General features: G+C 37.0%; 1 protein-coding gene across 2 annotated transcripts in view; it reads left to right on the top strand.

Moving 5' to 3' along the window:
* ANLN (anillin, actin binding protein) overlaps positions 1–11,647 on the top strand; it is a 29,448-nt gene extending 17,801 nt beyond the window's left edge. Inside the window, exons 18-25 of one of the 2 annotated variants that reach the window (XM_075083581.1) lie at positions 987–1,025; positions 1,404–1,425; positions 2,422–2,534; positions 4,200–4,253; positions 7,120–7,206; positions 8,723–8,830; positions 10,883–11,055; positions 11,457–11,647. In XM_075083581.1, coding sequence (XP_074939682.1) covers positions 987–1,025; positions 1,404–1,425; positions 2,422–2,534; positions 4,200–4,253; positions 7,120–7,206; positions 8,723–8,830; positions 10,883–11,055; positions 11,457–11,580 — 720 coding nt within the window. In that variant the 3' untranslated portion in view covers positions 11,581–11,647. The remainder of the gene's footprint in view (positions 1–986; positions 1,026–1,403; positions 1,426–2,421; positions 2,535–4,199; positions 4,254–7,119; positions 7,207–8,722; positions 8,831–10,882; positions 11,056–11,456) is intronic. The other variant, XM_075083582.1, reaches the window with a different exon arrangement.
* The last annotated feature ends 467 nt before the right edge of the window (positions 11,648–12,114 follow it).

Here is a 12,114-nt window from a genome sequence, read left to right as displayed (position 1 = left end):
ATGGCTTTCTAGAAGTGTTTTGTTCTGTAGGTTGTGGGGTTTTGTGTTTTTTGGTGGTAATGTTTGATGGGTTTGGGATTTCTTATTTGGTTTGGGTTTTTTATTTCTTCTTGTCATTCTAAAAGCTGGGCACACAATGTATTAATGATTTTGGGTCTGATTTCCTCCCTGTCAAGATATGTCATGAAATAAAAACAAGAAATTTGAGTGTCTTTCAAAACAGTTGGAATGAGTACTTAAATCCTGCCTCTGCAAACAGAAATAGGGACTTTCTTTAGTTTTACCTTTGTTTGGCACAGAGAAAGTATACTTCCACCTACCCCCACTAAACCCAGCTTGAAGTCCAGGGTTTCTTTCTCTCCTGTGCTGTAGCTTAGAGGAATCTTTACTTAAAACTGAATGTTGTTGTGGCACTGTAGCTAAGTTGCTGGTGTGGGGTTATAGGTTTGCTGATGGCATACTGTATCTGCTTTTTGACAAGCTTCTTACACTTGTCTTTCAGCTTCAAGGATAGATAAGTATGCAGTTCCAGTTCAGGTTTAATATAGTCTCACTTAAATGTTGAGATTTGCACCTGAAAATATAAATAATGTACAGCAGTATCACACTGAACATCTCTGTACTTGTATTGTTAACTCTTACCTTTAATAAACGAATGTAACTTTGAAGCCCTGTTACATGAAGGGAAAACGTCTACTGAAATTGTTTTTTCAAATGCATGCTGTCCACCCCAAGCTAATGCATACTTAAACTTCTCTGTGATATGTTGTAAATAGTTTTGATATGTAGCATTCCGTCCACTAAAATGCATAAAATGCCAAAAGACAAAAGTCAGTCAAAAGACAAGATTTAACTAATTACAACAACTGGTATCCATTCAAAATTGATTTAGATAAGCCTTCAGTAGTTTCACTGTCTAATTTTCATGCTAATGTGATGGACAAATTCAGTAGCAAAAACATTTACCTTCTTATATTCTTTTGTAGGTTATTACTCCAAAGAGATTATTAACATCTATTACCTCTGTAAGTATGAATGTAGTGTCATAACAAGATCTGGTTATGACCACTTCCAAAAGCCATATTCTTACACTGAATAAGGCTGTACCCATACTAGGCTTTGTGCGTCCCTAACTTGAAACTCTATGAACTGTCCAGCTTTCTGTCAAACTCTTCAGCCATTGGCTCAAGAAATAGGTAGCAGCTCTGAATATGTAGTGCTGGAAATATGCCATTACTACACACCTATTTGACTTTCTTTTCAAGCTGTTTTTGTTTGGTTGTTTTTTTTTTTTTTTTTTAAGTACTTCAGATCTAGTTTCTTTCTAACCTAGCTTACTCTTCTCTAGAAATTGTCAGAAATTACTTTTCCACTAAGTTTATATTTTTTCCCTCTCTTTCTAGAAAAGCACCCTTCTTACTCCAGGTAAGTAAAATCTAGACATCTTATGGCAAGCTGAAAAGTCTACACTTGCTGGCTAAAGCAGTGTATCAGTAAATAATACTTGTAACAGCTTATAAATTGGAAGTAATAAACACTGAATTATGTCAGTTTGCCAGCCCAGAAACTGGCCCTGTGTTTATATGTGAGTTACCATTATGTTTAATGAAAGACCTCTTCACAAAATCAAAATCAGTGTCTGGTATCAGATGCCCGTGGTTTATACTCTTTTCTCGAAAAGGTGAACTCAGATTTTAAGATTTTAAACTAGAGTCTGATGTCAACAAAGTAATGCAGAGCAAACTTGAAAATATGAACGGATTCTGAAGTATTGCTTGTGTGTAGTGTTTTTAACATGTTTCTGTATTTCTGACTCTTGGGGGAGAAGTACAGCATCTCTGAGTGTTCTTCTGACAACATAAAAATGTGTTATACACTTGTCTGACTACAGTATGAGATATTGAGCTAGCTTTAGTACAAATTGCAGCAATAAGAAGCTCGTGAACTAACTCTGGAATGTTTACCATGCTGCTGCAACTAGTCAGATTCCTGTGCCTGAGTTATAGTGTTGTTTCTGTTGATAAAGGTGTGAAGAGGAATATAGGCATACAAATGCTGGAAGACTGCAGCATGTCACCTGAGAAGAAGTTAAGACATTTGAAAGTCAAGTTCCTGCATGCAGGGCATGTGTGTTTTGTAGCGTGCCCTAGAGTGTACTCTGTCCCCCTGAGACTTCTTAAAATGCTTTGTCTTCTCTTTTATGAATATTTCAAAACGTCTTTCTGAAAGAAAAGATCTTCTGATGAGGACTGATGTGAACCAAGGTCCTGTCTCTGTGTGCTTCTGGGCTGCACTGCAAAGAGTGCTTCTCCTGGAGTAGAGTAGGGCATGCAGACAGTGGTACAAATAAAGCCTTTTTAAGCCTTGCAGCATCCTGATTGTGTGTTGTGTTAAACTTGACTTTAACTTTTTACTTCACAGCCATGGCCAGTCCAGGTGGCCTTAATGCTGTACGTACTACCAATTTCATCCTTGTTGGATCCCACAAGCTGACGCTGTCTTCTGTAGGAAATGCCAAATTTGCATTGGACAAGGTAATGGAAATTATTGGTTCCTAATACAAAGGTAGCCTACTACTAGAAAAATGAATGTGAGTCTGGGTTTACTGTTTTCAGGGGAAATTACCATCCTAGGAATTAAACATATAGGCTTATATAAATATTATTTTTACATCTATACATATATATGTATAAAATTTATGTATAGTTCTTACTCATACTTAATTTCATATGACTAAAATACAATTTTGAGATACCACAGAAAAAGACTTAGATTATTATGCCAGATGCTCTTTCTTTTCTGTAGGTCAATGTACGGTATGGTTATTTAAAGATAATGAAAGCATTTGGTTACTGATTTGATTTTACTGACAAAAAATTCATGTGTGCATTTGGCATCTCTGTACTTGGTCTTCATGATGTTTGCTGCTTTTACAGTCTTACAGTTATCGCTAAATAAGACATTAAATGTGTTTTAATGATAATGAAGTATTTGAAATTGTCTACATTTAATTGACTTAAAAATTGCTGTTTGAATATAGTTAGGAGTATGAGTTTCCTTTCATATCCCAATTAAATTTGTAAAAAGTAAATTATCTTAATGTATTTTGGAAGAGAGCTGTTATTTAGAATTTATACCATCAGTTTCTTGTCTAAACAGAATATATTGGTTCCTCTCATTAGAAGTTAGAAATTACAATGAATGTAAGAACATATTGTTTTAACCTTCTAATATTTTATACCTAAAACCTATTTTAATAGGTGTTTATGCTAGCAGCTATCCTAAAATAACTTAAATTAATTCAAAAGTTTCTACAGCTTATGGCAGTACTAAATTACAGCTTTCTTTTTCCAAATAGCAGCGTAAGAATATATTTTCTTCTTGGCTAATTAAGTCCTATTGTGATGATAGCAGTATTGCAATTATAGCTTCTAATGAGAGATGAGATAACAAGAGTTGGTTTTGTTTGTGCACAAGATCAAAACCAAAATATTGCAATAATCCCAACCTGCTTTTCAGAACTTTTGCTTTTTTGCGCATAGAAGCGGACTCCTTTACTGTAACAGTTCCTGGAACTGAACAATTGAATTGCACTGCTGTTACTGACTCTGTGAACCTTAGAATTACCAGCTTTGTTTCTTTATCATAAATGTTCTGCTTAACCAGAATTGCATGTAGAAATTATAATTTGTGTAGTTCTTGGTTATTGGAAACACCTCATTCTTGGAGTTATGGGAATCAGCTTTTACATTATATTCAGCAATTTGGGTCTGAACTTTTTTAGTTTACTCTTTAGGCAGGACCCTGGACTGGACTAGTAAACTGTAGCGCAAGCACAGGGTTCAAATAGAATTCCAAGGGAACCATTACTTGGTTAATTTTTTTCCAGGTGCAAACTTCAACCGTAACAAATAGGAATTCTCCTTTTTGTCAGATAACTCTTTCTTTTTTCTTTTTTTTCTTTAAATCATCACTTTTATAAAGCTTCAGTTTTGACTTGGCCTGTGGCTGTACCAAACAGCTGCTTTCTAACTTGCTCCATGCATTTCTAATATGGAACAAACCGCTGCCACAGTGGGTTTTTTGAGTTTCTTTCCTCCCTTTTATATGCACTGTTACATTTCAAAATGTACTCATGTATAACTGTCTTTTTTTTAGCTTTACACTAATTGCATTGAGCATGTTTCTCTTTTCCCTAGATAAATTTTGAAGGGGAGGAAAAAGAACTGTTGAGCTATATGTTCCAGGACAAGGTTGCTATGATCTCTTAGTTTGTAATTTAAAATAGGAAACTACTTCCTAGTGCATGTTGCTCATGTCTGCTGGCCTTTTTGTAGTATTTATGTTTTTAATTCTTCTTCTAAAAAAATCCTCACACAGATTTACTAACTAAACATGTCAGGAGCCTTTAAGACATGGAGAATTTACTCCCTGTCTTTTACAATAACAAGCATGCTGCTAGAACTCAAAGTTACTTAGGCCACCTAGGGTTTTTCCTTAACTAGCCTGTGTCTCTTCTCTTCCTAGATCACTAGAGGAGGATTTTTTTCTTACTTCAGAACAAATCAATGTATCTCTTAAAGATTGCTAGTCAGGAAATTTGAGCCAACTTCTTGACGAACAACACAAAACATAGAATCGGCTGCTCTGCTGGTAGAGGATCAGGGGAAAATGGCTGGCAGCCTAAATGTTGGTTTAACTCAACTTGTTGCCACCAAAGAAAATGAAAATCAGTCAGGAGCTCAATATCTTGTTTGTTACTCTATTGAGACCTTGTTCTGTCAAAACCGCTGTTTTTTAGACAAAATGTGATCATAAAGAACTAAAGTTTTGAAAGCAATAAACACCCCAGAATATGATATTCTTATTTGTACCCAAAGGTGCAATTAAAATATTTTGGTTGGTTTATACACTTTTGCTTTAGGAATTATGTAAATTGGTATGCTTAGAAGAAGTAATTGGTCTTTAATCTCTAATAGTTTTTAGTTAATAGTTAACTTGGATCCCTCAGAAGAAAGTATTTTAGATAACTTTATATATGTTTTCTCTCAAAATAAGCGGGTGATAATTTTAATAGCTATAATCTCCTACTTGTAATCAAAAGTCTCCTAAGAAACCCATTTTTTGCAATTTTTTGAGAGTATCTTTACAGATAATCTTCTGTGACAGTAAGCCAACTTCTTATGATAGATATCTGAATGACCACACCAGAATGCAAGCTAGCCTAACCATGGGCTTTAGTTTGATCTTCATCTAGCTGGATATTCAACAAAGTGCTTTCTTGCCACCACCTTGACCTCACCTGCCTTTGCCTGGAATGTAGTATTTTCTCATTATGTATACAGGAGGATGTTTTGAGATCTGCTTTATTAATTAGTACTGTTGTAGGCTTTGCATAACAGATATGTTCTCTTTGTTATACAGCCTTTTTGCTTTACTGTCATGCAGCTTTTCACTGGTAAACTTCATAATCCATAAAGTAGATTCTTCTGTCCTGTCGTAAATTAGAAAGGAATGCAAAACCCACAAACTTCAAGTGGGGAATTGGCCAAAAGGCCTTTAGGCCTCCATTCACAAATGGATTTTACTGTGGTTTGGTAGGATATAAGCCAGTGTTCCCTGATGTGGCACCTAGGGTTATAGTTGTGTCTGCTGATAAAAATCCAGGACTGATGCAACTTATTTCGGTTATGTGCAAACATTTGACCATTTTTTACTTCTCAAATGGTCATGCAGACTCCTACATGGTGCTTAAAATTTTGCTGTGCTAGTACATGAGCAAGCCATGTATGCTGTCTTAGTTGAGTAGACCTAACATGTAAAAATGATTTGGTCACTGGCATGTGCATGTGTGTATAGGGTCTGGGAGGAAGCTGCAGTATGCCTACAATTCCAGGGTGATCAATTTCTAACCATAACATCTATTTTGGTGTTGTACAGGGTTCACTGAGGCCTACAGATGTACACTTTTAACTACTGAGCGTTACTCTTGTTCATGTTAACTACTAGCAAAATTTAATTCTGTTTGATCAACGTTGATTGTACGGCTCTAAAAGCTACTTCACTACTGTGTACACGTGCCTATTCCCTGGCAAATGGTTCTTTCTTTGTATTTGAGCAGGACCATCAACCTTCCTCTCCTGTCTAGTAAGACAAAGCACCAATGTCTGATTTTTTTTTTTTTCTTTTGCAAGATTCTTACAGTATTCCTTATTCAGATTAGCAACAAAATATGGCATGTAGAATGCCCTGCAGATCAGAACTTGCTTGTTGAATTAGTAATTGTCTCTTAGTTTCCCTGTGGGGAATAAAAAGAAGGGATGTGATTTCTTGACAGTAGTGGTGGGAGCACTCAATGTAATGGGGTGCTATATGTGGAGGGATTGGGGAAAGTCCAAAGGCAGTCTTTGTTGCATGGTCTTCTTAAATAGTTATTCAGTATTCAAGAATTTTGAACCAACCTCTGGTACAGTAGTTGCTTGTCTCTCTCTCACGCGCACGCGCGCGCACACACACGCGCACGCGCACACACACACGCGCACGCGCACGCACACGCGCACCCCGGTGATAGAAAACAGGGCTTGGAACCTCTATTGTTAGAAATGACTTAACACAGGTCTTCAACACCTTGAGCGCCAGTTGAGAACTGCTTTCATTACTTTTCTCCCCTTCTAGATTTTTTTATACAAATATTTATCTGAGTAGGCACTACTACATCATTATCTGCCAAAAATGCTTATGGCATCCAAGTACCAATCCTGTTTAAGCCCACTCTGATATTTTCCGAACAACTTAATGTCAAACTGAGGCAGCTTACAGGATGTGGACTGGTGCCCTGTGTTGTTTTTAACTATGCTTGGAGTGCCTGTTTTTCTAGATACAAGCATGTTTGTGCATATGTCCTGAGCAAACTAACAAGCAAATAAGTCTTGAAAAGCTTCTAAATGAACTTGAAACAAAAAAAGTGATTATTACTGCCTTGCTTGAGACTGACCGCTTCTTTCGGGCTGGAGATCCTAAGAACAAGACAGTGCTAACATCCTTGTACAGGTGGCTTGCTTGAACTGGTGGAGTTGAGATGTGTCAAAATTAAATTACTAACTGTTTTACTCTTTGCAGGTTCCCTTTTTGTCTCCTTTGGAAGGTCATATATACCTAAAGTTAAAATGCCAAGTGGACTCTTCTGTAGAGGAGAAAGGGTTCTTGGTAAGGCATTAACTTCAAATTCCTTCCTTGGAAATTACAGGTCCTATTAAATGTAGTCACTTTTTCTAATTTCACACATGTATTTGTAGCAATTGTGAACTTTAAAACTGGTTTGGTTTTTTTTCCCCTCCCTCTCTGAACCAGACTGCAAAACTTTCCTAGTTTGTCTCCTAATGTGCCTAAATTAAAGCTACCTTTTAGGATTTGTGTACCCTTTTTTTTTTTAAAACACTGCTCATTTGTTTTTTCTGAACTTCAGTTAACTCCTCTTGCTGTAATCTGTGGTGTGAGTGAGATTCTAATTTCTCTGCCAGAAGCTTTTACAGGATGGGTTTTTTTTGTCTAGTAAAAACAAATTCTCCTTAGCAAAAGACTTTTTTTTTCACTGTGATCAGATTTTGACTTACAAGAAAACGACTTTTTTTGAGAAATATCTCTAGCAGTTCTAGTAAAACTGGACTTGGAAAATGCAGCTGATACTTGGCCCTAATAGATGGAGCTGCTGAGATTATGTCCAGGAGATGGCAGTAAACGTGCTCTGAAATACTTAGACAAACATTAACATTTGCTGTTATTTTGGTGTTTTCAGAAGTCAGAATTTCTTTATACTCTTTCCAAGCAGTTCTTTCTGTCTTTGTTCCCTTAAGTTGAACAGATTTCATTAGATTCAAACATTTTACATGCTTATGGTATGTTATCCCATGTTTTTGTGTACTAATTTAAGAAAGTCCTTGTTTACTTCCACTATACAACACACAAAACCTGAAGAATGGTGTATATCCATGTTAATCTTTTTTCAGAGTAAGGGCCTGGAGACTCCTGAACCATGAAATTATAATCTGAATTGTGAAGAGTAAAAAACACAACACAATTTAATTGGAGAAAATAAAAAGTTCTGTAAAAGTTCGAGAGGAATCGGGAATAGAAGGCAGATACTAAGCTTTCCATTCCACTACTAAGGAAACGGGGCTTGAAATTGGCATAATCCTGCATCTAGTAAAACAACTGCCAACACAAACATTTAAAAATCAATTCCTAATTTATTTTAAATTGACTGGACTCCTGAGTGTGGCCTGCAGAAAAGCCAAACATTTTGTAATCCTGAATTGGAAGTCAAAGATTACTTAAATACCTATTCATAATAAATTATGTGATACTAATACATGTTTTGTGAACCATTCATCCTGTACGTACTACAAGTAACCCTTCATTATATTAAAATAATGGGAATGGTTACCACTGTCAACATGAAAATATGGTACTTTGTAGTGGCAGTGATAGGTGCATTTTGAGCAAAAGGCTGTGAACCTGAGAATGATAATGTAAGCCCATTTTCTATGCTATCTGGAAAATAAATATACTGTACTAATAGAGGTCTCTCTGGTATATTTTTTCCTTCTCTTACATTTACCCCTCTGAAAGGTTGTACTTGCAGAATCATTCTGGTAGAAAAAAATAGTTGAGTATAGACGAAGCTCAGGTATAATGTTACCGCATTTTTCTTTTTTTTTTTAAGACTATGTTTGAAGATGTTAGTGGATTTGGAGCATGGCATAGGCGCTGGTGTGTGCTGTCTGGAAATTGTATATCTTACTGGACATACCCAGATGATGAAAAACGAAAGGTAATGGTATTTTATATAGCTCAAGTCTCAAGTTCTGTAGTGCGCAATGCAACTAGCGGTTCATCTTTAATGGCAGTAATGTTTAGGCTTAAGACAGATAAGAATATTTAAAGCATGAGATTTAAGCTCATAAAATTTCCCTGGGGAATGGAGGGGACTTGTCCTCATAAATCTGACCTAAATCAGGGCAGGCTTAGAAACTGACCATTTTATCTGGTGGGAAAGGGGAAAAGTAGAGGAAGATCCATACTTGGTTTCCCCTGTAAGTATTAAGACTTTCCATTGCACTTGTCAAATGACTGATTATTTAATTGAAATTGATCAGATGAGACTTGTACAGCTTTAAGCAGACAGTATCTAGTTGCCTTAAGTTTTAGACAAAACAATGACACTAACACTTAATATGGTAAAGAACTAGAGTGGACAATCCTATATTGCAGAAGCGTAGCTATTACTATAGACTGTCTTATTTGCAGCTATTGCTTTCTTGCAGCTCCACATTATAGCCGAAACTGGTGCTTTTTAAACAGCAGCCTAAGTTATAGTCTGGCTAATGAGACAAATCAGAGGTTCATCTGTCACTGAGGTGAACCTTCTTGTCTCCTTGGCCTGTTCTTGCAGTGTGTACTGAAATAGTTCCAGGTCCTTTTAAAGACTGCTTTCAGGAGAGTTTTTCTGACTCACTTAAGCAATTTACCATTAAACACTTGCTTGTTTGTTGGCAGAACACTTTCTTTCCCAAACTCTGTGGCAAACTCTGGTCCTTTTGGGTCTTCTATGCCAATACAGATGCCTGAGTTTAGTTTCTTCCCTGCTAACGGGAAGACCATATGCTGATAGTTGACATTGCCAAAATAAATCAATGTACCTTCTTTCCCTGCCAGGAGAGAGGGAGAAATCTCTGCCTACTGTAATAGAAGATAGGCAAAAAAAATTGAGTTAAGCAAGAAGAAGGTTCCCATTCTGCTTCTGTCTGTAAGAAAGAAGCTTTCGTTTGTTTTCCAGATTCTGTTCTTAATCTTCTAGGCTTGTTTCACTATCATTCTGAGAAAGAGTCAGCTGTAGTCTTTTGACAAACTCTCATCTACAGCAATATTAAATTCTATCCTTATTAAATGCCTCCCCTTACCCTCCACTATATCTGCTCTACCATGCAGAGATAGGCATAGCTCAGAAATATCGGTATTGGGCCAATTGCTTGCAATTGTGGAATGTTGGGGGTTTTTTTAAATAAATTTCCCATGGTTGTACATATATCACCAACACACAACCCATTTCTTAATGTTCCTTGAAATGGAGCTATCCTCCTTTTCCCTGTAACTTAGGTTATTTTAACTATCTATGGAATAGCGTAGTGAACATGCCCAATAAATACAAATCTCTTCTCCAAGCCAAGAGCAGCTTGTGATGTTTCCCTGATGAGGTATTCTGTAGGTGTGAAGGATTAGAGCCAAGATCTGTAACTAACTTTAGGCATACCGCTAAGCCTCTGTCTATAGTCAGCAGAAAGGGATAACCACCTTGAACTTTGAAATGCTCTGTGAGGGGGTCTAGCTATTGACTATAGAAAGAGCTAAAGCAGCCGGGCATGGCACTTCGTTGTGCCCTAGTTGCATGTTCGGAGATGAATCCATACGCTTATAGGCTTTGACAAGAATGATGCAAGCATCCCTGAAGTGCTTGTTTGCTGTAGGCTTTGACAGGGCTTACTCTCTGTTTGGATTTTATTATGAAGCTCTTTTGAATTTGAGAGTTTAAAAGCTCCTTTTTTAAGGAAAAAAGGAAAGGGGGGATATATCTTTCTAGAGCCTAAGCCTTTGGTAAGGGATAGATTTGTTAGCTGTATTGTATGTGGCTGAGCCAGGGCACATTCTGTTGTCTATGTTATCTTTAGCTATGGCTCTTAAAATGCAAAAAGTGGAATCCCTATTTTTTGTGTGGACTAATTGATTGGGAGGGTGTTGCTTAATATAGCAAAACCTGTTAAAGCACATGTTTTTCAGAATTTCTCTTGATTAGCGTTCTTGACTGATGAACTAACTTCACTTTCAGCATCCTTTGGGCCGGATAAACCTGGCTAACTGCACTAATCATCAGATTGAACCTGCCAACAGGGAGTTCTGTGCCCGTCCCAACACTTTTGAACTAATAACTGTCCGTCCTCAGAGGGAAGATGACAGAGAGACTCTTGTCAGCCAATGCAGAGACACGCTCTGTGTTACCAAGTGAGTAGATAAAATCATGAAGGTTGGTGGGAGCTTACAGGATGTGTGTGGGAGGAGTGTTTTACCTCAAGTGACAGGTTTAATAACTTCACAGCTTTGACATAGCGATGCGAAGCTCATTTAAATGCTGAGACTTTGGGATGACACTTGAACTGTTTGGTTCACTTTTAGTCCTATATTGTCTTGCTGTCCCATCTCAGTCTTCTGAGGACAAAGAACTCAACTTTTCCAGAAGTGGAAATGCCAGGTATCTTAGTAGCAGGATTGTGGAATATTTGACTTCATATTTACACACACACACACACACCTTTTGGGCTTCTATAGGTGATCAGCATGATATTTTCAGAATAAGTAGAGGTGAAGAAAGGTGTATCTAACCCATTGGGTTCTTTGCCTTTTAGGAACTGGCTGTCCGCTGATACTAAAGAAGAGCGTAACCTTTGGATGCAAAAGCTCAACCAAGTCCTTGTTGATCTTCGTATGTGGCAGCCTGATGCCTGCTACAAACCTATTGGAAAGCTTTAAACTCCAGAAGGGAAATATGAAGAAAATATGTATGCAAAAACCTGCATGAACTACACACACACACACACACACACACACACACAAAAAAAAAACAAGCTTAAATGAAAATGTGGGAAATGCTCTGGGTTACTTATGCTTTAAATTTGAGAGAGTCTGTAACATTATACAGGACTATGTTATGCAGTATTTTTATTTCACTTTAAGAATTTTACAACTTTTTGCTTCCTAGCTTTTGAGTATGGTAGGAAGCAATTAGCTGTTTCTAAATGTGTTAATGTTTATGTAACTCCTTTTATGGAAGTGTTTTTTAGCTAAGTACACTCTCTTCTTTAAACAACTAAATTATTGCAGGAAATCACACTTCAGGGCAAGAAGGGGGGGGGCGAGCTAGTGAAAAAACAAACTTACTAGATAACTCAGCTCCCTGAAAGAAACAATAGCTCCGAGTTCTCTAACAAGGATGGTGCTGAAGCACAAGATTTAATGTTGGAGAGTTTGTCAGGGTTTGTTGTGTGTGGGTTTTTTTTTTTTGTG

Source organism: Phalacrocorax aristotelis, chromosome 2 (assembly GCF_949628215.1).
Source record: "Phalacrocorax aristotelis chromosome 2, bGulAri2.1, whole genome shotgun sequence".
NCBI classification, from domain to species: Eukaryota; Metazoa; Chordata; class Aves; order Suliformes; family Phalacrocoracidae; genus Phalacrocorax; species Phalacrocorax aristotelis.
The sequence above is the reverse complement of the archived record's forward strand: the minus strand, read 5'-3'. Positions and strand labels throughout refer to the sequence as shown.